The sequence below is a fragment of the Lissotriton vulgaris genome, chromosome 5 (genome assembly GCF_964263255.1).
Source record: "Lissotriton vulgaris chromosome 5, aLisVul1.2, whole genome shotgun sequence".
NCBI lineage: Eukaryota > Metazoa > Chordata > Amphibia > Caudata > Salamandridae > Lissotriton > Lissotriton vulgaris.
In genome coordinates, this window is record NC_141693.1 from 1,016,331,505 (window position 1) to 1,016,357,171 (window position 25,667).

General features: G+C 45.9%; 1 protein-coding gene across 1 annotated transcript in view; it reads left to right on the forward strand.

Moving 5' to 3' along the window:
* Positions 1-25,667, forward strand: part of SLIT1 (slit guidance ligand 1) — an 842,620-nt gene that overhangs the window by 171,004 nt on the left and 645,949 nt on the right. Inside the window, exon 4 of the mRNA XM_086922632.1 lies at positions 10,420-10,491. Coding sequence (XP_086778758.1) covers positions 10,420-10,491 — 72 coding nt within the window. The remainder of the gene's footprint in view (positions 1-10,419; positions 10,492-25,667) is intronic.

The window sequence follows — 25,667 nt, forward strand, 5'->3', positions numbered from 1 at the left end:
CCTGGGTTGATGGGGTGTCCTGGCCCCTCCGGCAACGGCTTCAGAGTGTCTGCTACCTGCTGATGAATAGAACGAAGATCTTTAGTCAAAGCATACAGATAGTCTATCAACAAAGGATATGGTACTTCTGAAAAACACTTAGGCCTGGGCACTCCCCAGATATTGGCCGGGCGGCCGAATACCACTTCATGGGGGGAGACGCCCGTTTTCGAATTCACTGTTACTCTCGTTGAAAGCAAGGCTAAGGGAAGGGCATCTGGCCAACGGAGACCTGTACTCTCCTGTATTTTGGCCATTTTCAATTTGAGCGTTCCGTTAAACCGCTCCACAAGTCCTGCTGCCTGAGGGTGTAAGGCCGAATGAAATTTTTGGGAAATCTGTAAGCCTTTACATATTTGCTTGACTAGTTCTGCATTAAAGGACGTGCCATTATCACTCCAGATCACCCTAGGTAATCCGAAGCGAGAAAAATACTCCTTTATCAACATTTTTGCAGTAGAAATGGCCGTGCAATCTTTCGTTGGATACGCCTCCACCCACCTACTAAAGGCGCATACAACTATAAGGACGTACTTTAAGTTGTTGACCCTTTCCATTTCGATGTAATCCATCTGAATCACCTCAAAAGGGAAAGAAGGAGGTGCAAAGTTTCCAGCTGGGACAGGGGTACCCTTTCCAGGATTATGCCTCAAACACACCATGCACTGTCGAACCAAGTGAGTCGCCACTTTAGAGATATTCTTATTGCTCCACACTGGGTCTAACAATTTACAAATCCCTTTTGCACTAACATGTGCAGGCCCATGCGCCATCGTCACTACTGGAAGAACATATGCATTCGGGAGTAACCATCGTCTCTTATCGGTCACATCTGTCCAACATTCATCCGCATCCAATCGTCCCTGCCCATCCTTCCATGCCCTCAATTCATCTTCTGTCCCTTTTCCCTGGATATTCTTTACACTCTGTACAGTATCTGAAAACATATTAATATCTGGGACCCATCTAGCTGGTCCTGCCACAAACATTCGTGGTAATTTTTCCCGAGCAGTCTCCTTTGCTGTTTCGTCGGCGAAGGCATTGCCTCGCCCTACATCATCCACTATTGTCTTGTGTGCGCTACACTTTATCACAGCCAATCTTTTGGGTAGTGTCAGTGCCGCTAGCAGTCGTAATATCAGTGGGCCATGTTTTATGCGCTGTCCATGAGAAGTCAGAAATCCCCGTTCTGCCCAAAGTCGCCCATAATTATGAGCCACGCCAAAGGCATATTGGCTGTCAGTATAAATGTTCACGTCTAGCCCCTCACTCAATTCACATGCTCTCAGTAAGGCTATAATCTCAGCAGCTTGGGCCGAATTGTAAGGTATCCTAGAGGTCTCCACTACCGTCTGTAATGTCGTTATTGCATATGCTGCTGTCGATGTACCATCTGGCAGTTTAAAACAGGACCCATCCACATACAACTCCCCGTCTGGTTCGTCCAAAGGCCTGTCTGTCAGATCCACCCTCCCCTTTGTCTCCTCCTCTGTCCTAAACAGACAGTCATGTATGTCATCGTCCTTTGTATCTGTGGGGATAGGTAACAATGTGGCAGGATTCAATGTAGCACACCTGTGGATCGTAACATGGGGTGCAAAAAGAGTCATCTCATAACCCGTAAGACGAGCACTAGTTAAGTGCTGCGTCTGTGTTCTGTTCAACAAAATGTCCACAGCATGCGGTACCATGACTGTGAGATCTGATCCCAATACGAGCCCTGCCGATTGTCTTATGGAGACCGCAGCAGCCGCCGTGGCTCTCAGACAACTCGGCAGCGCTCTTGCCACATTGTCGAGCATCGCAGAAAAATAAGCGCAGGGTCTCTGTTTCCCCCCGTAACACTGAGTTAAAACAGACAACGCGCAACCTTCCGCCTCATGTACGTAAAGAACAAAAGGCTTCTGGTAATCAGGTGTTCCAAGAACAGGCGCAGAACATAAAGCCGTTTTTAGTGACTCAAACGCTTCTTGACATGCGTGGGTCCAGGGTAAAGGTTCGCGCACTTCCTTGGTAGTCAGATACAATAGGGGTTTTGTTAGTAACGCATAGTTAGGTATCCACTGGCGACAGTACGATGTTATGCCCAAGAATGCGCGCACCTCACGCTGCGTGTTAGGTACCTTCATGTTATTGATAGCTTTTATGCGCTCTGGCGTCAATCTCCTCCCCACTTTCGAAAGGAGGTGACCGAGGTATGTTACCTCCGTTCGACAATATTGAAATTTTGGAAGGGACACTTTATGCCCCCTTTTTGCCAAATGGTGCAGTAATTTTACAGTAGCATCCCGACAACCCTTCTCGTCGTCCGACGCTATCAGGATATCATCCACATACTGCAACATGACGTTGCCAGGTGGAAGTTCCAGTTCATCCAATTGTGCCTTCAGAGCCTGACTATATATGCTCGTACTTTCAGTGTACCCCTGGGGAATTCTCTTAAAGCGGAAGCTTCGGCCAGCCAATGAGAATCCGAAGAGATAACGGCTTTCTTCATGTACTGGAATACTGAAGAAAGCATTTTTCAAATCCAGGACAGAGAAATATTTAGCAGAGCGGGGAATCATTGTCAATATTGTAGTGATGTCCGAGACCACCGGGTACTGTGGCTCCACTACTCTATTTACGTGGCGCAAATCAATCACAAACCTATAAACATCAGGAGTATTATCAGTAGCTTCAGGTGACCATCTTTTAAGGATAGGTAAAATAGGGCTGTTACATATGTTCGAATCCGTCTCTTCCACTACACCAGACCGTATTAAATCTTGTATTATTTGTAACAGGGCCTTCTCTCCCTCCCTAGGAATCCTGTACTGTGGAACCCTGGGTAATTTTGCCCCCACCTTCACTCTTATGGTCACCGGGGCAATATCCATTTTACCTACATCTGTATCATTGACAGCCCACAAGCTGTCGGGTATGCCTTGAAATTCAGGTGGTAATGGGTCATCTTTTGAAAAACACTGTAACGGGCGGGCGACATTCGGGCCCAAAGTAAGGTACACGCCATCTGGGGAACAATAGATGGTGGCGTGCAACCTTTTCAATAAATCTAAGCCCAGCAATATTTCTCCACAATTCGATGTCAATAGAAACGGTGAATCAACAGTGAAAGGGCCAATCGTCAACGTGAGAGGTTTAGAAATGGGGCTAATCACCGGGGTTCCTGCGAAACCCACAGAGATGTTATTTTTGCCAGACAGAGCCGCCCCTGGGACCCGAGAATGAGCCACTGAACTTTTCATTGCACCCGTATCCACTAGAAATTTTTGTTGAGACCCCAATAAGTCTGCCTCGACATAGGGTCCCCTCTGATCAACTTCCACAGGTACTGGTCCCATGCTCTGTCCTACGCTGTCCTAGTTGTGGGAGAACCCTGTCAGATCGTCCACTGAGTAATCATCATTATAGTACTGACCACCGCCCCTCTGCAACTGTTGTCTGTCTGCACCATTGTCAAAGTAATTTCCTCCCGGTCTCCCGCCTCCTTCTGACCGTGCAGCCTGTCTCCCAAAATCACCACTACCTCTTCCTCGTCCTCGCCCTGGACCAGCGTTCGACTGAAGCAGTGGGCAATCCCTCCACCAATGCCCCTCCTGCTTACACTTCGCGCACTGATTCGGTCCCAGCCTTTCCCTACTCTCACCTCTCCCAAAGCCGCCCCCACGACTCAGCGCTGCACCTCTCCCTCTGCCTCTAGCCACTTGCTGCAACAAAACCCTAGTCTTCAAATCCTTAGCCTTCTTTTCCTGCTTATCCTTGCTCTCATTTTCTCTGTGCTCATAATACTGTGCCATACTGAGGATACCCGAAGGAGAGGACGTTGTCCACGTGCTCTCCGACGCTTGCAATCTCGCTGAAATTTCAGGCAATAAGTTCATGACAAACCTATTAACAAAAAGCCGTAACCCTCCATCCTGTGACACATCTTGCCCACTAAAATCTATGAACGTTTCCTCAAACCTCGTAAAGAAGTCCGAGACTGCCTCATCCTTTTTCTGCTTACAAGCCGTCAACTTGTCCCAATCCACCTTCTTCGGGGGAATAAGAGAATGCATGTATTTTATTATACGCCCCGGTAAAGCTAGAATCTCAGCCTTCGGCTTCTCCCCTGGCTTACGTTCCTTATCCCAGTCCTGCAACTCCTGCCACGTACCTCCTAACTCTTCCGCATGGTCAGTACCTTTCACTTGCCGCCACACATCAACTGGGACCAAAAGCCCGAAAAACAATTCGACATCAGCCAAAGTCATTACAGTGGAAGACGCAGCTTCTGTTAGCTCTTTGTAGTAGGCAGTCGGGTTCTTTCTAGAATCTGGTAGCTGAGCCTTCAATGATAATACCTCACTTCTCTTCCATGGCGTATACACCCATTGCTCCTGGAAATGCGCATCTATCCTGTTCCTGGTGACAGCCCTCGTGATTGGATCTACCAACTCGGGGATCTCGGGATGAAAAATAGGGTGCACCTCGCGCATTGGATGGAGACCTGGGAAATGGGGTGTGCCTGCGGAGGGCAATTCATTTCTGTATTGTAATAAAGCGCGTAAACTACTCATCACTTCCTTCACTCCAGTATTCGTCTTATAGGCTCCGTTCTGTATATCTCGTAAAGTCGCTAGAGCCACACCTCCATACCCCTGCTCCCATAGCGGTATCAATACATTTGACATGTGCCACAAAGCGTGCTGTTGCATCAAAGGCTCAAAATCTTTCATAGTGGACCAAATATCCTCAAACGAATAAATATTGTTCCTGGCCCACTGACATGCCTGATTAGCCACCATACTCTTCTCATCTAAACCAACTGTAGAACGCGTAAGCAACTTCCGTACCTGCGAGAGCAATCCGCTACCTGCGCCTTGACTCGGCGTTAGCATCTCCTGACTGGGGGTGGTACTAGCTGAAACAGTAGGGAGTGCTAAAGAAAATTGGGAGGGTGCAGGTGAAGTGGTCTGAAGTAAAGAAACGAGGGGTGTCGAGGGCGAGGATTGTTGGGGGGCACTTGCTGAAAGACCCGGAACTCCACTAATGGGGGCCAGAACTGGCAAGGAGGGGTACAAAGGCTGTGGGGCATAAGGGGGAGGGGGTCGGGTATTCAAAATGTCTTCCATCTCATCTGGGTCGTCCTCTCGCACTACATAACTTTTATTTTCTTTCAACCTACAAAGTCTATCTGAGCGCTCCATGCGTAGCGCATTCTCATTTCCAACCGGTTCTCTCGCCTTCTGCGCCATAGTCTGAGTGGACTTTTTATAAGCCTCTTTCTCGTCTCTCAACTTGCGTTTTCTGGCCTCTTTCTGCCACACTCGCAAAGAATCAAACATACTCTGACGGCTACGCCTAGCAAACAATTTGTCCTGCAAATAATCCAATTTAGCTTCATCGAAAGAACCTGTTAAAGGCCATTGTAAATCCACATTATCAGCAGTGTACCGGTGCCACAAAGTACCAAACAAAAGCGGGACCAGTCCATGCTTGACATACATATCAAAGCTTGGAGTGCCTTCAGGGGGTGCAGGTTGGCTCTCGGCCAGTCTAGTATCTGAGGGTCGACAACAACATCCAAAACATCGTAACTTACTAAAACACGGCATCTCTACTTCGGTGTGAAAGAAACACTTCTCCACAAACTACGTTACCTTGAGTCGCTAGCTAGAGCTCGTTCATACACACATATAGACATACATTAGGAAACCACACACGCACGTATACAATACCTCCAAACACGTGTTACCAAATGGGACAAGGCCCGTCGACCAAGTCCTGGGGAACCTGGACTCTACCGCAGACCGAACAGTACACTAACTGTTCTGAGGATGGGGAAACAAATCCGCTCCCCGTGCGGCACTACGGATCACTGCGCACTTTACCACGGGAGACCCAGGACTCACCTCCACTGAACCGCCACTCTAGGAGTTCAGGGCAAGCACCGGAGTCCACCCGCGATGAGCCACGCCTTCACCATAGTACCACCCGGTCGGATCGCTACAAACAATACATCTAGATATTCCCCCAACCTCGTCAAGTCTGTCAGAGCACTTACTCGTACTCTGAGTTCCCCGGAGCACACTAGCCCCAGGAGCACACCGGCCCCTCAAACGACTGGAGACACCCTAGTCTCCCGGAACACTCCGGTTCCTGAAACAATCACAGGTGGACCACTCACCTTCCGTAGGCGGCACCGACCTCTACCGTTCTCCACCTCCAGCTGCCAGGACCAACACGGTCAGCTTCGAGTTCCGCCTTCTGGACCCCGGCATAAGATCCGAACCGGGACCTCTCCCGATCAGCAGGGTGGGGCAGCGCTGCGAGAACCAAGCTCGGCATCAGATGGGTACCCGGGCCCACCGTGCCGACCAGCGGGTCCCCGGTCTTCTGCTACCCACTTACGGGTGAAAAAGATCCTTATCGCGGGCTCCCTATTCGGGCGCCATCTGATAAGCGTGGCTCAAATCCACCCGAGTGACTTACCGCACTCACCTATAGTCACTATATAGGAAGTCAGCCGGACAGTGGAGAAGAATAAACAAAAGTCTTTATTAGGCCAAACAACACTCATATGAGAGGGCCCTGTCCGACCTCACTCCTAGGAGTGCGAACGAGAGGACTGACTCTCCGCATTACAGCAATACATTATAATGCAGTACAGTTCTTTTAGGGTACGCCCCTTCTGGAAAATTACCGAAACCCAGACCAGTGAACAATGCCATCATACAGCAGGCATCTGCACCAGCAAAAGAAACATCGCTATCTTTACTCAAGGCCATGGAGCTAGGCTTCAGCGTCTCTGGGGCATGAGAACATTACTGATAACGAGACTTGTTAGTTTCGGCCACAGTAAGCCGAGAAACGAAAACTGCTGTCTTAGTGAAATTCTCTATTCCTGCGGGAGGGGTAGATGAGTGAGTGAGGCTCGCGGACACAGAGGAATACACAAGATGGCGGCACTCAGGCTAAGCTAAGGAACTAATATATTCACACATGCATTCGAATAATAAGGTAGCAAATGAAACAATTCAACATAGGTACATATACGAACTTCATTAGTTAGCCATATGATGCTAACTTACTTAGATGAGAAAGGATGATTGGGGCATCGAAAAGTGAATTCTATCAATTCCATCTCCCTCAACATATTGAACCAATCACTTCACCCCAGCAGGCCGGTGCCCATATACTTAGGCTTCTTCTAGAACGTGTTCCTTAAAGATGCAGATATGCATACTTTTCTGTGAACGGTGAAAAACATGGATCCTTCAGCATCTTGACACCTTTATTGCGGCCCTCATCTCCCTAATGTCAGGTCTAGATGTTGCCAAAACGGATTTTAAGGATGGCCTCTTCTCCTTGAAATCCCAACCCCAGTGGCTAGCCTGCAGCATCACATTTCCTCTCTTCCCACTACCCCTAGCTATTGCCTACTCTGATGTCTTTTCTTATGGCTTTGCTTCTTCACAGGAAAACCTCCACCTTCCATGGGACCTCTGCTGTGCTCCTCTAAGTCTGACTCTCCCTCTTGTACACCGCCTTCACCCCTACTTACTTCATACAGCTTATATAATTCCCACACCCTACCGACTGCGCTATTTCCAGTACTCAACTCCGCAAGGTCATCATTTGCCCCCGCTGACCCTTTCGGTCCCCAAATTTGCCAGTATCTAAGCCTCGCCACCTCAGTTTTCTCCTGTCTTTTTTCAATATCTAATCTAATCATCCACTCGTGTGGCACTTACCTAAAAAGCTGTCAATCAGCAATTATCAAACCTCAACTCATAAAACCTGCTGCTGGCCCTGGCATTTACTCTTTAAAAATGTTGCTGAACAACCCTTATTTGACCAGACTCTTGAATACCTGGAGTTCATTCGGTCCACTCACTATGTCTGCCAAAGCATCTGCAAGCTGCCTTTTGAGCACTGCATTTTATGGAAACTACCCTCCCACATATCTAACTTCATTATCTTAAGTCACCATAATCACCAAGTCACTTATCCACATATTCAGTGATCTCTCTAGAGCTATGTTTCCTAACTTTTAGACTTTTGTAGCCCCCAACTGAATCACTACTTTAAACCGAGCACCCGCGCTGAACAGTTACTGGAATCTGGGCCCACCACTGAATAATTACTGGAATCCGGGGACCCTCACTAAATAATTATTGTATTTTGGGGACCCCCACTGTGTCATTATTTGAATCTGGGGACTACGGCTTTAGCACTTTTGATGATTGAACCGCAAAACACTACACAAAAATACAGAAACAAACATTCATCAAACAAATCATGAAATATTTTCTTTAATTCACAAATACAAAAAAATCAGAATTTTCATTTCAATGAGAAGTTTGGAGCTTTTCTAAATGCAGTTGATGCCACCGATCGTCTGACCCACATTCTGTCTGATGTACTTGCACTGCTCCCACGAATCAACCTGAGGATACCAAACTAACTTTTAGTCTCCAATTTCTGCCTGTACATGTACAGATCATTTAAAAATGTTCAATTTTACATTTTTCTTCTTTATTTATATACATTTTATTAATTTGTTATTATCATTTAATTTTCTACGGGTGGCTTACCTCCTGAGTAGGCGTTGTGGACCCCCATGGGTCCTCAGCCTTAGAGCATTCACCACACTGCTACCCTGAGATCAGCACATGACAAGCTTTCATCCAAATGTTCTGTGGTTCATTTCCATCGACTGGCCTTCTCGTGGTCCAACTCTATACCCCTAGGTGTCCTCCCAGGGTTAGTCCTGGTCACCTAATTTTTCTCTTAAACCTTTGTCCCTTGGTGACATCATCCAGTCGTCCATTCACCTCCACATGGATGAGAATCAAAATCTTTTCCCCATTATAAACCCTCAGCTCTCTCCCCCATTTCCAAACCTCTGCTTGCTTGTCTTAGAGCCTCTACACGTCCTCCTATCTCCTGTGATCAAAGATAAGGCGCCCTGAAGCCCTGTGCTTCATCAGAAGGCTATGCCACCTATGATCACCGAGTTTCTCTGAGGTCAGACTGGGTGCTGTAGAGCAGCCGGTCTGGCAGTGCACACATTCAGCTCAGCACTCTGGGAGAGCCGTGAGTGCCCTGGTCAGCAAAGGTTTGTTTAAACCCCTGCTTTTCTGTCTTTCCAAGTGCTTGGAGCCAGGAAATATGCCTAACCCTGCTTGCACACCGCATTTCCATGCGTGACTAAGTCTTAATTGCAAAACAAAATGTGGAACAAATGAAAAAAATGAGAGACCCATGCAAACAAGCAGACTGAATATGGAAGGAATTCTCTTAAGATAATATGATTAACGGAGGGTTTCATTTTAATATTGCTACAAGTTACAAATGTTTTTTTAAAGCCACGAACACAGATGTGGTGGCGGCTGGCAAGCAATGATCCCCTTCCCACGTCAGAATGAAGAAATGACGGTCTGAGGGATGGGAAATGGGAAATGTGTCTCCATGCATGAGATGCCTCTTTACCTACTAGCAAATCAGTGATATTTCTGCACGCGGCTCCCTCACTGCTGACAGCGTGAAATTAGCATAACGCCATTTTTAAGGCCAGTGGAACCATTGTTTTGTATAATTTCAATGCTCGGGGCTTAGGCACTCCCCGAGGAGTCTGCTAACTGCTTGGGTAGACTCTTGGGCACAAGTTTATTAAGATTTCACGCAAGGCAGCACAGCGTCCAAATATGCTGGCTGCATTGTGTGAAGGGGATACACACAGTGCAGAGTCATAAGTGCTAGGATTGTCTTGCTGCTGGTGTCATCCCCTGCGTTGGTGCACACATAGGCAGCCATGCACCACGCTCCGCATTTCATCTTGGCGCAGAGGGGACTGCGTGCTGTCCATCACTGGATTTCTAGTGGAAGCATACACTTCCTGTACAAATTATTAAGTATAGACAGGAGCACCAGGTGTGTGCTGTGCACTGTAGCACACATGTGGTGCTTCGGTTTCTGGGGAAGGGAACGCATCCCCCTTTGTTTACATTTGATTCCACTAGGGATTAGTCTCTGACACTAAGGCTGGGGAGACTACCTTACTATATTGGGTTTTCTATAAAAACCTATAGGCGTTTGCATTGATCCTGTCTTTGAAAGCCCCTTTGAAAAGCAGAGCGAAATGGATTTGGCGCAGTGAAAAGGCCACCTTTGTAGTGTAAAACACCTTGAACACAGGAAACTAAAACCATGCTTCTGCTTTGTGCCGCTTTCCGCCATTTTGCGCCACTTAGCCTCATGATAGCAGTGGCATGAGGCCTTAATATTTCTGGGCCTTGGACTTTGTTCATTCATAAATCAAACCACATTTGAAAGGGGGATGCCACCGACTTGCTGGTGATTCTTGTTATCTTTTTTTTTTCTTCTCCTTAGACGGCTGAACCGGAACCAGTTGAACTCTCTGCCAGAGCTGCTGTTCCAGAACAACCAGGCCCTCTCCAGACTGTGAGTACCACGGGTCTCCTGTGACAACTAGAGAGGCTGCTATCCAGCCATGCACGAGGAACTTATTGTAGGCTGTGGCACGACTCTCTGCATAGTGGCTTTTATGCATTCGGTCCAAAATAGCTTAAAAATGCTTAGCTCAGTGAGAATTGTAAAACACATTTTCTAATTAAAGCAGTGTTTTGTACATGCATCTTAAATTACTTCCATGAGTTGAGGGAATTTTTAAAGCACAGTGCTAACTCCATGGGCCTCATTGCGGAGTCCATGAATGTCTTCCTACTAAGCCAAAACCTAGTTGCGGAGATCAGAGGGTCTACAGTTAGAACTCTGGCATTTTAGGGAGAAGATAAATAATTAGGGGAATCTGTACTTACAAGTGAAATTTCAGGTCGGAGTCCCCTGGAGTGTCCTTTTTCCCCCTGGAATTCCATGTAGGTATGATGTAACTGCTAGGTGGTAGATTTATCGACTATGCAATTCTGATTACAGGAGTTACTGCCCCGATAATCAATCTATGCTTGCTCTTTGGAATTAACTCGTAATGAATCCCCGAGGTTATACAAAGTGTTGGATATAGTAAAATCATGGGGAAATGCGTTGCATAGTCTTTGAGTGTAGCATAACAACAGGACAACATATACTTTGTTTTAGATGGCAGGCTACTTAGAGTGTGAATTAGAGACGAGTAGCCGTGTCAATCAAGGATGACATTAACCAGGACACAGTGTGGTCAATCTATCTCATACAGCAACAGAAACTATTGGCTAATTCAAACGCCTATCACGGAATCCCTGTTTTGAGAATGCATGGATACAAAGATATACAGAAGACGGAATTCTGGAATGTTGTGAAGTAAAGTAAAACATGGCACCTCTCTATTTTTTGAAGCTTTAGTTTTACACAAAAGGCAGGGAAGTACAAAAACAAATGCCCAAGATCACAAGGCAAGGAGAGCTTCGACCTACAGTCCCTGGTTCCAAACTAGGAGCTGTGACAATCAGACATTACTTCTACGATTGCGGTTTTATTTCAATAACACCCATGTGCAAAAGACTTATTTTTTTATGTGTCTTACAGCATTGCTTTTTAGATAAAAGAAATGAGAAAAGGGAACTTGATTTAAAAGGATAGCAGCGGTGCAAAAAGGCCAACAATATTTAATTACATCAGTGTTTACTTTTCAGAGCACAGCTCCATTGTAGTAAGGTGATTTTGGGATCTGCATAAGTAAAATAACAAGGTCAAATTTGCCTTGTCGTCTCCAGTGCTCTATGGCAGAAACTAGCACACCACGAGACCGACGCGTTTCAGCTGCTCTCACCTCTTTAGAGGGAAAGTACATGTTAGCTGAACTGCTCTATTTTAGTGGGACAGCGCGTGCCTTTATAGGATGTTCCATAATACATTTAATGGGGCAGTGCGAACCTTTCAGAAAGCTGAGTATACTTTTATCAGTTATTGCGCTATAATTTAATCAGACAGTTCACTGCTTTTTAATGGGGCTGTAAGTACCTTCCAGTGAGGAGAGCCTGCCTTTATCTGCTTGCCTGCAGAACTTTAATGGGGCAATACATTCTTTTATAAAGGACCAACACTGCTTTCAGTGGGGCAGGGCCTGTCTTCCAACGGGAAAGGCGTGGCTTTACCAGCCGGACTGCTGAACTTTACAGGGACAGTGAATGCGTTTATAAGGTGGCCCGCGGTGCGTGACTTCTAATGGGCAGGAGGATGCCTTTACCAGCTAGACTGCTAAACTTAAGTGTCACAACGTATGTATGTATATGTTACCCATACGACTTTAAATGGGTGAGAACGTCCCTTCTAATGAGCAGAACATGCCTTTGTCAGCCAGGGTACTACACTTTAGTGGACAGCAGTGACGTAACATAAAATGATGAGGCCGTCTTGCAGAATGTGTGAGGGACCCCAGAGTCTCCCATATTTCACAGATGTACATTGGTCTTGGCCTGAACGAGGGGCCACCTGTAGTTCAGGGGTCCCCTTTCAAGTTTTAGGGCCCCTCCTGTGAAGCAGGGTCTTCAGGGGTCTGCATTTTGCCCCTGGTGGACAGTGCATGCATTTATAAGGTGGCCCACAGTGCACACATTCCAAAGGGCAGAAGATGCTTTTATCAGCTAGATTGATGCACTCAGTGGAACAGGGCCTCCCTTGACAATGAATCCCACATCCCTTCTAATGGACAGGCATGTCTTTATCGCCTGTACCGCTACACTTTAAAAGTGCATGCCTGTCTGTGTAAGAGACCCATAGTACTTTGAATGGGGCAGTAAGTGGCCTCTGATGGGCAGATCAGCTAGACTGCTCCGCTTTAATAGAACAGTGCATGCTTTTTTATGGAGCCCAAGGTACTTTTAATAGCTCACTTCATACCCTTACAACTTAAACAGTCACTTTATCTGTGGTACTTTGCCTGCTTTGATCTGGGCAGTGATACTTTATTGGCAAAGTGGAATTCTGTTTTTTTAATTTCTTGGCAATAGTCAATCAGTCAGAAACTACATGTGTGGTGCAGCACCATTCTACCCCTCCAAGCCCTGGCTGCTACCAACGTCAATAAATGTAGATGTTACTGTCTCCTCCTGAGGAGGTCAGAAAATTGAAAAAAGACCCCTGAGGGAATGCACAGCTTTGGTAGGACTGGAATGTTTCTTTTCCACTGGACCTGCCCTTTCAATAGGGGCACAGCTCTACGCTGCAATACCTTTATTATGGCTTTTGGCAGTTTCCAAGCATCATGTAGTAAATAATTGTGTTTGCTGTAGGTTGAACTAACATTACAAATGTAAAGCTAGCTTTTGTGACAACACACACCGCTTTAATGGTGTTACTTGGGTTATGGCTGATGGGGTGTACTTATTTGTGCCATCTAAGGAGCTTCACTATTGGGACAGTGGCAGAACCTACTTGCAGGTATCTTAAGGTGCTGTGTGTCTGGATGTTTTTCCTATTTTCAGCATAATTGCATTGAACAGTATTCCTCATTAGCGGTAGGCTGCTTACATGTGTGGGATGAACATCTGTGCTTTGTTCCCTCAGAAGGATGGGACAAGAGGAGGCTGCGTCCCTCGAGTGCATTGCTCATCATATTTGAATGATAAGTGTCTGGATGCTTCAGTCACATCTGGAGATGCATATTCATGATCTGCGCGGCCGATCGTTTTCGTTGAGGAGTTGGCCTCATTTTTTTTTCTGTACTCTGATCAGTCAGCAGAGCAAATGTAAAGATGTGATATCACACGTACTGCATCTAACGTGGGGATGTTGGTTTGCTCAGTTCAGACCCTTTCAAGTCAAGATTAGGGTTGTACACCCAATTCTTTGATGTCCCTTTGGAAATAATGATTTGATACGATTTGACGCACGGTTATTGAGGATGCACCATTTTGCGTGAGTGCCTCTTTGGCGTGATGTTTAGTGAAACATTATACACATGAAATTCTCTTCATTTCTTACACTTTTAAGGGAAAAGGAACTATTGATTGTACAGAACTGTATGGGCTGTAGGATGTGGGCAATGGAGGTCAGTTCAGACTGATCCCTGCACCTCAGCTTTTCCTATAGCTGATTACGCATAGGAGTTCTTTGCCTTCATTCAACTTATGCGTGCAACTGTAGAGATCGTGGACTGCGAGGATCACTGATGTGCCATTATCAGGGCCATACCTCAGGGGGTTGTTTGAGGTGTTACACCCCCTTATTAAATGTATTATATAGTAAATAGTTGGGAACAGGTGATTTCAGTCTGTTACATTGAGGTGTCTAACTGATTTCACAGAGGATTGTTACATGCGCACACGCACACGCACACACTCACACACACACACCCGCACACACACACACACACTCTCTCTCTCCTCTCTGTTTTGAAGTTCTTAAAAAAATGTTGGTCATTTTACAAAATATGTTGGTTTAACCTCTTAAGCGCTGCCGACGGCCAACGGTCGTCACAAGCGCTACCTCCCCAGTGCTGCGCACGACCATTGGACATCCATACAGCACTAGTTCCAATGGACAGCGCAGCACTGGGGAGGGATATTTGCGCCGCAGCTAAGGTGCTAAGTACCGCTAACAATCAGCACTGCTCTCCCTTTCCACTACCTCTTTTGCCCCCCTCGTGTCCTGCTTCTCAGATAATGTATGTTTACCAGATAAGCCAGCGTGATTGTTAGGAAATCTGAAGCTCACACCCAAATCTTACTTCCCAAGCTGCACCCCTCTCCATATTGTGAACAGCCTCATTTAACAAGAGGCTTTGGGTGGTGTGTTGTCTAACACCCAAGCAGAAAAGATCAGACTCACAATGGTGAAATGTAGGGGTCATGATGCAATGAGAAGAGAATGATGCAGAGCACAGGTAGAAGTAAGTTGTATGTTAAGGTGGAACTCACATTGCAAAAGTATCCAGTTTTGTTGTGAAATCTGCTGCAGTGCTCATATGAAAATGGGAATTTGCATGTATTTGCTTGGTAACAATTTGTGGGAGTGGCCATAGACCTGAAAAGGCACTGTCAGTGCCATGTTCACTTTCTAGGGCTCCATTGCCGTCCCACTTTGTCGGGACGTTTAAGATACCCCCTTGCACAACTTCATGAGGTCTTTCCAGACCCACATCAAGGGCAGGTTACAGATACATGTCAGTATGAGATAGAAGAAGGAAAACCCTCCTTACACATTATAGCGCAAACAAGACTACTCCAGCCGGTGTGATCCAGCCCTTCACCGCCTCTCACACTGACACCAAGTATCAGGTAGATAGGAATGGGTCCTCCTCCTACGCCGTCCTGTACAGGATCTTCATGCAGCAAGCTCCATCTTTAGAATGTAGGAAATGAGAAACATTTACAGGTGTTGATATTTCGTCCAATGGGTCTCAAACTCCCCAAAAGAGGGCTCCCAGAGTGATTGGCTGAGGCAGAAGAGCACTTTGAGAGTGGTAGCAACATTTTGTAATTAAGTGTTTGACTGCTTATTTTATTGTGAGGCTGCAGAATCATTCATGAAGCCAGTTTAAAAGCTTTTGCATGTGTGGCAGCAATTGTGCCTGGGGCAACGTCACAGTTTGCATCCATAGTCCATAAATGGATGCATTGTGAATAATGCAGAAGCTGGCTTCCTTTTAACAATAGTGTCTGACAGCTGGCACAGCAAAGCACACTGAAGTGGTGGTCTCAGAATAGTACTTTTTCTTCTGGTAATTGTACTTCCAGGTTAACAGTGGTTCCATGAAGAACATCTGTTTCACTAACTGTCTACTTCCTTGTTTTACTAATTGAATATGCAAAATTTTAACATTTATTTCCGTATTTTCGTTTGCACTTTGAGGAAAAGAGTTGGGTGTTTTTTGTCTTTAAAGCCAATTTTAGAAGTGTTGGAAGGAAAGGAATGCAAATGGTTATGTTTAAATAAGTGTAATTACATGCTATCAGAAGAGCATCACAAAGTCTGTTACCCATGGAGGCTAAATACAGAGTAAGATTATCACTGATGGCGGAGGATGCAAGAAGCGCCCTAGACACATCAGGCAGAACTCTACAACAGCTAGCAATTTTCTTTCTCTAAAGCAGACAAACAGTATGGGCCGGGGGTGGCTCGAATATGGTCTATACTTCATTCATTCCTATACATGTTGTTATATCAAACAGGGAATGAGGTAGAAGAGGATAGAGAAACAGTGACCTACTATTGTGATGTGGCGTATTCCCCTTCCCCATCTCCTTTGTCCTGATATCAAAAGTCGATGCACTTCCACACCAATAACCCTCTGCCACAGACAGCCAGGCTCTGAGTAGATGCAAAAAGAACAGATGATGTACGGAATGCTGAGCACATCAAACATTCACCCCCAGTCACAGATCTGGGTTAAATCCATCGTTTTTTTGCTCACCATGCCACTCCAGTTTGGACACGCCAAATGCAAATCAGTCTTGACCCTGCTCCCAATGGGGATAGGCAAATCCGAACTGCCAGGCCAGGTCCTCCCTGGATCAGAAACAAGCATTCTGGGAACGGTTTCGGAGTATCACCCCATATCAGCCAGGCTAGCTTGAATCTGGTGGTGTAGCGAGCACGGGACCCACGTTTGGGAGTACCCTTTCCATTTAGGGTGAAAAATGCAAACAGAACAGATGATGGACAGAATACTGAACAAATGTTTGATTTGTTCTGCATTTCGTTCATCATTTGTGTGTCCTTTGTTTTCTCACCCTAAGCACGCCAGGTATGCACAGACGTGGGTCCCGTGCTCGTTACCCCACCAGATTCAAGCTAGCCTGGCTGATGAGGGGTGGTACCCTGAAACCGGTCCCAGGATGCTTGTTTCTTGTCCAGGGGGGACCTGGCTTGGCATTTCGGGCTGGACTGTTCCCATGGGGGACAGGGTCATGACTGATTTGTATATGGCTGGGCCTAAGCTGGGGTGGCATGGTGAGCAAAACAACGATGAATTTAACCCAGATCACTTGCCTCCGGGGTTTTTTTTTTATTTGTTCTGTTTTTTGTCTGTCATTTGTGTGTCCTTTGTTGGGCTCTGTGGAGAGGCATTACAGAAAGCGCACCAGAAGCCAGCAAGATGGTACGGGTGGGAGGGCACAATCAGGGCAGCGCTACAGGTGATCTTTACAGATAAAAATAGTCGCTGGGCGGGGTATTTCTTGATGGCCAAAAAAACACTGGGACTATCAATTGAACTTTCAACAGACATACCATTAACAAAGTTTAGTTTAAAGAACTTGCTAAAAAAGTTTGGAAAGAACGTCTTGAGGCAACAAGACCTTGAACGGATCCAACCTGTTCTGGGTGCAGAAGTTCTTATTAATTCATTTGAAACTACTGCATGCCAGCCCTATTTAAAAGCAGGTCTTGGAAGGCAAGCCCTACTAAATGTCATGAGCGTGAGACTCTTAACTTTGCCAGTACAAGACTATAGAGCCCACTGGAAAAACTGGTCGTTAAGTGGGTCTGGATGTTGTCTGTGCCAATACCACAAAGAATCTGCGGAACATGTCATTTGCTGTTGCTCAGCTTTGCTGTCCCCAAGGCGTTTGTATTTAGGAACTATGGTCATTCATTACGGCGTAAGAACATGTAAGGAGGCCTTAAGTCTTCTTATTTCCTGAAACAATCTGCTTGTCGTGTCTCGCCCCTGGTCTGCAACACTGTATAAAAAAACACGTGGGAGTATCGAGTTCGAGCCTCATATTCGGCGGTATCTCCCCACATATATCCTGTGATTATTTGTAACACAGGTAGTTTATTATCTGTCTACTTTGCGACCAGGAGGCAAAACGTTCCGTATTAAAATCCCAGATCCGCACATCATTCTTTTTATTATTGAACCAAAGTTTTCATCGCTACCACAAAACGAAACACCCTTCATCTATTATGAAGATCAATACATCCGGTTTAAGATCTGTGATATTCAACATCTGACCTGTTTCAAAATATCCAGCTAGGAAAAGACCATAGCAGTAAATAGGCGTCATTTTGAACCAGATTTCTTTGAAGAAACGTGTCAACTAGATCCAATACCTTCCACCCCAAAGATTGATTTATGGGAGTACATTATCAAAGAATTTCGATTATTATGGAATCATCTAGAATCGAGATTGTTTAGAACTGTAGTACGTGGCTACTCCAGAAGAAGGCGCTGGTCGCCGAAACGCGCGTCAAGAATTAATTTGTGCCACTTTTTAAATTTCAATCTGTAATTTTGTTTATTGTATTTTATAATGCTGACTTACTTATCTTTGATGTGATTTTATTAACTGTATTAGGGAACCATTTTGTATTATTGTATTAATAGATTTCTAGCTACTGAACCTTTGGTTATATAATTTCCTCTCTCGTGTCTCTTACTTGGTGATTATTAAGAATTAATTGCCTAGGTTGTTAAATTTCATGTATAGGAGGCCTTAAGACACATTTACACCACCATAGTCTCGATGAAGATGGTACTCATTGGGAAGTTTTATGCGGCTGCTGGAATGTCCTTACGATCGGGCCGAGAATTGACAGTTAAATAAATTATGTTTCAAGGCCCACTGGCACTTACAACTGCTCAGTATCTCACATGCACATCTCACGTGCTCACGTGAGATGTGCTCATGACGAGCTGAGCTTGTCACGACTCCGCTCACTCCCATGGAACGCCCGCACAGGAGGGGAATTAGCCCTGCGTGGGCGTTCCGCTGCAGTTATGACAAGCTCAGCTCATCATGAGCACATCTCCACTGTGCCTCATGACGAACTGAGCTCGTCATAAGCATCGAAGAGGTTAATACTATTATTGTCTACACTAACTTTTACGAGCAACAGGATGCCCTCCGTAGTTTTGTATACCCCCTGCATGTCAAATCCTTCATGTGTTTTTTCTAAACTGACCTTTTTTTGTACAAAGTTACTTATGTACAGTTATGTTATAGTATCTCTGCATTTTAACCCCCCTTTTAGATTTGAACTATTTTATCTTAACCTTTTCTAAAGGATTTTAATTAATCATACAATAAAGTTGTTGTTGTAGTGGGAGGGAGGACAGATTGGGCAGGGAGTATGGAACAATCGACTTGGCAAATGGGAGTGGGCAAAGGAGAAAATGGAATGACATGGGAAAAGTTTCCACACAGAGACTGAAGCAGGGAGTGGTGAGATAAACGGATGATGAGAATTCCAGACGAGAAGACTGTCCCATAGGTTCTCTGACATTAAAAAAATTAAAGAAAACTCAGAGAGCAATAAATAAGTGAGAATAGGTGATGTCCCACATGTAAAGAAATAACTAACGTGCAAAGATGTGGAGATAGATTTGGGTGTAGAGCACCTTGGGGTAAGTTGTCTTTCTGTTGAGCACCGATGTATTTTGCCATAAATAGCCTTTAGCACATTATCAACTTCACCTTAGAAGAGAGCAAACATGGATTAGTGTAATTTGCATGCTGGCTACCACCTCTCCAAGTCACCTGTGTTAGTTTTAGTTTGCAGAGTTTCACTAAAGTCCAATATAATCTCTACAGAAACAAGAAGGTCTGCACTATTCCCAAAAATTAAGTGTAGGTGTAGCACATACTACTGAGCAGTATCCAGTCTCCCACTAAAATGAAACTTCATGAGTGAGAAAAGTGGTTGTACTGGGTTGGCAGAGTAAACAAAAAAAATACTAATAAGCTGTTGGTGCAATGGTATGTAACATGGTGGAACACATCTTGCTGTGGGAAGTTAAGAGCGGTTGTTCATATATACTGTTGTGCGGTATAAGATAGACCAGGAAAAACAGATATGCATTGGGCGAGGAGAAATTTAAAGAGCGGTCCGGTGATTGGAGCACATTACATTTGTTCATGATAGATATCTACCCACAAATGAACATAGTGTTCCAGGCAATTCATACATCCTTTGAATGATGCTGTAAAAGAGATGGGTCAAATTAGACATACCATTTTGACTACCTTGAGATCTCTGCTGCAGACAGCTATAGCTGTCACTTGGCAGACCTATGATTTTCATTACATAACATATACTTATGGAGGGCTTTGAGTCAGCCCCTTGCTTATAATTGGGTAACTTTGTTGTCTATCTTGGCTGTCAACGCATGAGTCAGTAGATTTGCTTTCACTCAATTTTTTGTGTTTGTCTCAGCTGGGAGCTACTTCACCTCGTATTATTTGATTGGATGAGTTGTATCCTTCCAAGGCATACTTGGGAGGATGTATTTATTTATTTATTATTGCGCAGTCCTTTGGAGTGCATGTATTTTGTTGTGTTTCCTTGCTGTCTCTGCCTTTTCCCTCTTTATAAAATGCTCCCTTTTTGTTCACCAATTATGCTCCTGTCCACAGCTCCTGTCCTATTCACCATCCTGTTGGCCATGTAACAATCTTTTAATTAATTTATTTATTTTTACAAGAGCTCAGCACCTGCAAAGTGGTGCTAAGACACTCGCTATAATTCTCATGCTTTATGAGCATTTTTTTTAATGTAACATTTTGCTATATCTTCCTAACATGGATGCCCACCTTGTTAGAACATCAAATAGGAAATAGCCACCATGTGTACACATGCATCAAGACACATTCATGTGCATCAGCTACCATCTTGGAATGGGTTTCCTTGAGTAGAAACCCATTGCAACATTGCCTGTCACGTGTGCACATGTTTTGATGCATGTGTTCACATGCATTGCTCTGTCTTTCAAAGCTGATATGTATTAGCTTTGCCAACGGTAGCTGGATACGTGACAAATCTACTTTATTTACTGCCCTCCTGTCCAATCAGCCCTAATATAATTTCTGTCACAGGTGCTGTTGAGTGGAATAATACACACCCAGAGCACCTATCCAGTGCTCAGACCCAAAGTTTTTCTCAGAGGCACACGGACGGTGCTAGCGGATGTCGGGGTGCCAAATAATAGGGCTCCTTAGTCTGGATTCCACCTCATACCTCTTTCATTCACCACCAGACACTCCCTACCCCTTCATCTCATTCTTGCAGGTTCTCTTTCATCTTTGCTTTCTCCATTTGTCACGGTTTCTCTGTGTTTCTTTTTAGGTCTCGCCTGTCGATGCGCATGCGCATCGAGCTTGCGAGACTATGGGGGCTTATCCACTCTTGAACCAACTTGCAAGGAATCGTGGCGATTCCTTGCAGTGCCCATGACTTTTAAGCTCAATGCGCATGCGCATTGAGCTTAAAAGCGCGTGCACATCAGTTCCCTCCCTCCCCTTATCTCTCTTCACTCCGTCTTGTTTTACCCGCTCCGCCCCCTCCCCTGCCCGCCGTGTCGCATTTCTCCTCCCCCCTCCCCTTCTCTCTCTTCCCTCCGTCTTGTTTGTTTATTTTTTTACCCGCTCCGCCCCCTCCCCTGCCCGCCGTGTTGCATTTCTCCTCCCCTTATCTGCCTTCCCTCCGTCTTTTTTTTTTTTTTTTACCCGCTCCGCCCCATCCCCCAGCTCACATCTCCACACAGTGATTCCTCTCAGCGGGAACTCTCTTGCCAGAGCGTTCGGCGGCCTCCCGCCTAGTGTGCGCTCAGCTGTTGGGCCTCAGCGAACGTTCTACCCGCTGTCTTGCTTCTGGGACTGAGTTTTTACCCGTGCAGAGCTACGTTCTTTCACTTTTGGCGTTTTCAATGCAGGCTCCGCATCGTGGTTCTGCTATATGGGGGCGTGGTACCGATACTCTGCCTCAATGTAAGTTACTCATTTTTACGGTCTGTACTCCTGTTACATTTGGCCCCAGGTTGTGTAATTTTTAGAATTATTTCCCCACGTGAGCCTTACTGGATTCAGCTCTGGAAGTCGTATCTGCTCTAAGTACATTGGTACTCTGCCCCTCTGTAAGTCCCCCATTATTATTCTTCCACTTCCTGACACATTTCGTCCCAGAATGCACTTGCCTAAGCTCTTTGCAAATTCCAGATTTTTAGTGCAACATGAGCCTTTCCAGATTCTGCACACTTTTCCCACTTCACCGCTAGTGATATCAGACCTGGGACCACACTTCTCCACTCACTTCATTTTGTGTATTCCTTCACTGCATGCGCTACATCGATCTCAGTGCCCTGGCCATTACTCCTCACTCAACTGCGTACACTATCCGATCTCACCGCTCATACCACTTATGGTTTTCACTGCCAATTCCATTGCATGTTCCAGTATTTTTACATCTAATTGATAATTTAATTGTATACATACCTCACATTATTTCTTTGCTTTGTCGCCCAGCTCTACATCTAGATATCCTTCTGTTTTGTTTCTCCCCTCTCCTCTAATCCCCCTCCTTACCCCTGTTTTTTTTATCCCACTTCTTGGCCTTGTACAGGCAACCTCTCAGGCATATGCTCTTGTGTCCTGATGATCCCCCCCCCCCGATGCTAGTAGGGATCAAAATGTCATTGACTAACACATCTTGATACCAAACTTGTTCATTTCGATTCATGTGGAGCACAAAGTGTTTGTTGCATTGTGACTGTTCTTAACATGCATCTTGCTGGTGTAGTCACTATATGTGTAAATGCCTGAAGGCTTGGAATCTGTTGACTATCATATTTTTACCCACTGCACCTGGTCTGTTTGGCTTTGTTTTTTGATTGCTTGTGAATAAATACTGCTTTTACATTTGTATAAAATCAACACAGGTCTTAATCTGTGTACCATTGCTCTATACATATTTGCTAGGGACTCTTTGTCTCTTATAATATATTACATACCCTAGGTCCCTCTTGACTCACAGGGTTCCCTTATTTCTTTATAAACCCTTCTTGTATGATGTCGAATGCACACACTGAAAACCCTTCAACGTAGTCACCATCTTCAGATTTGTTTCCTCCGATTACAGCCAGGAAACAAGAGTGCTCTGGAGTCGAAGAGGAAGAATTTGCACTAACCCCTCACCCTCACCCTCACTCACCCTCAACCCCTCACCCTCACCCTCACTCACCCTCAACCCCTCACCCTCAACCCCTCACTCACCCTCACTCACCCTCACTCACCCTCACCCTCACTCACCCTCACCCTCACTCACCCTCACCCTCACTCACCCTCACCCTCACTCACCCTCAACCCCTCACCCTCACTCACCCTCAACCCCTCACCCTCACTCACCCTCAACCCCTCACCCTCAACCCCTCACTCACCCTCACTCTCACTCACCCTCACTCACCCTCAACCCCTCAGCCTCACCCTCAACCCCTCAGCCTCACCCTCACTCACCCTCACCCTCACTCACCCTCAACCCCTCACCCTCACTCACCCTCACTCACCCTCAACCCCTCACCCTCACTCACCCTCACCCTCAACCCCTCACCCTCAACCCCTCACCCTCACTCACCCTCACCCTCAACCCCTCACCCTCACTCACCCTCAACCCCTCACCCTCGACCCCTCCCCCTCAACCCCTCACCCTCACTCACCCTCACTCACCCTCACCCTCACTCACCCTCACCCTCACTCACCCTCAACCCCTCACCCTCACTCACCCTCAACCCCTCACCCTCACTCACCCTCAACCCCTCACCCTCAACCCCTCACTCACCCTCACTCTCACTCACCCTCACTCACCCTCAACCCCTCAGCCTCACCCTCAACCCCTCAGCCTCACCCTCACTCACCCTCACCCTCACTCACCCTCAACCCCTCACCCTCACTCACCCTCACTCACCCTCAACCCCTCACCCTCACTCACCCTCACCCTCAACCCCTCACCCTCAACCCCTCACCCTCACTCACCCTCAACCCCTCACCCTCACTCACCCTCACCCTCAACCCCTCACCCTCACTCACCCTCAACCCCTCACCCTCGACCCCTCCCCCTCAACCCCTCACCCTCACTCACCCTCACTCACCCTCAACCCCTCACCCTCACTCACCCTCAACCCCTCACCCTCACTCACCCTCAACCCCTCACCCCTCACCCTCACCCTCACTCACCCTCATAACACATATTGTGTTACAATAGGTGTCACATTTGCGAAAGATAAAACTATTGGCATTGTAAATAACAAAGCTATTAATTCGCTATTTTCAAAACGAGCACATAAATAAAAAATGTGTCCTTTACAATACCAATAGCTCAAACTTTCCTAATGCGAGACCTATTGCATTGCTGTGCTTCTCTCCCCTGCTGCACTCTCCTGCTCTCTAGAGATGTGGCCTAACGACGAGAGCTGCCATCTAAGTCACGTAAATACAAAACATGTTGCATTCCAAATGCTATAGGTGTCACATTCGCGAAAGTTATAACTATTGGCATTGTAAATGACAAAGCCATCAATTTAGCAATTTTAAAAACCAACAAATAAATACAATATGTCATTTACAAGACCAATAACTCCAACTTTTCTAATGCGAGACCTATTGCATTTCCAATGCTTGTTGTCCTTCCTTCCCCTTGTGTGTTTTGCTCTCTCATTTGCTCTGGGACAAAGGCTGATGAGAAAAAATAAGTGCTGATCCCCAAAAATGAATTCCGGGTGGCCCAACCCGCAACCACTGGCTCAAACGAAGAACTGAGCCTTTTCCTGGACAGCATTGTATAAGTAGCTAAAATGACTCTATCCTAACATTCAACAGTTTAAAATGCATTTATTTTTGTGACGTTTGTGTTGATTGGATGAACTTTGAAAAGCCATGTGCACTATCAGTTCCAGTAATAGAACTTGAACCTCGCTAGGGCCTGTTTTATAGAGTGTTTTAAATTAGATAAAAACTCTTAACAGCTTCCATATGGAGCTATGCGCTTCATGAACTCTTGGGGTCACGCCATATAAGAAGCTGAAAGATTTTGTGTGCTCAGGTTTTGGAAAACTTATAGAGGTGAGAGGGGGTTATAGAGCATAATTCCCCTGAACTTAGTCTAAGCAAGCCTTACAGACAATACCGTCAATTTAGTTGTGACCCAGGGGTTAATTGAGGAGTAACGAAATCTTACAACACTACAAAACCCAAAGAAACCTGCAGGCAAGCAGTTTCTACAACCCCTTTCCTGCTTTGGAAGACGTGTTCTCCTTAAACCCTGCATTTGCTCTTTCATAACTGCAGAATATATGTGAATGAGTGAAAAACGGCCCTGTAACAAAAACGACCCCCAGGGGCCCAAAACCGGCCCCACCGTGCGGCGCACCGGGGTTTGCCCGGTGCCCGCTATGGCCAGTCCGGGCCTGCTGGTTATCTTGTAGCGTCTAGTGTGAAACAAGTTACTTCAAGGTGCTTTCCGGCAACTCTCAGAATCAAACAACAGAGTAGGGTTAAAATTTAAGAGATCGGTGGGCTTCTCCTCCACTTCTGGAACAGCATGTGATTTCTGAATCTTACAGAAACAATAGGACAAGAATTCACAGTCTGAGCTGGAACCTTAAATCTACCCGGAGAAAATGAAGGAGGCAATGAGTGGCCCATGCTATCCTGCTGCTATGGGAGCTGCAGAGCACCCAGTGAGTCAGGACTCTACAGAGATCCTGAAGGGGAGGTGATGAGTTTGGCTGAGGATTGCTTTCCTCAGTCTTCTTGCATTTCATTCATTTGACATGGGCAGGTTTGGCACCTTCCCCATCTCATTTCAACCCTTCCCGGTCTGAATCCCTCCTGACCGGTCCATCAGCGTAGGCCGCTGGAGAAGCGCCCACGCTGCTGATAATGTCATCACTTGCCTCACAACTAGAGATG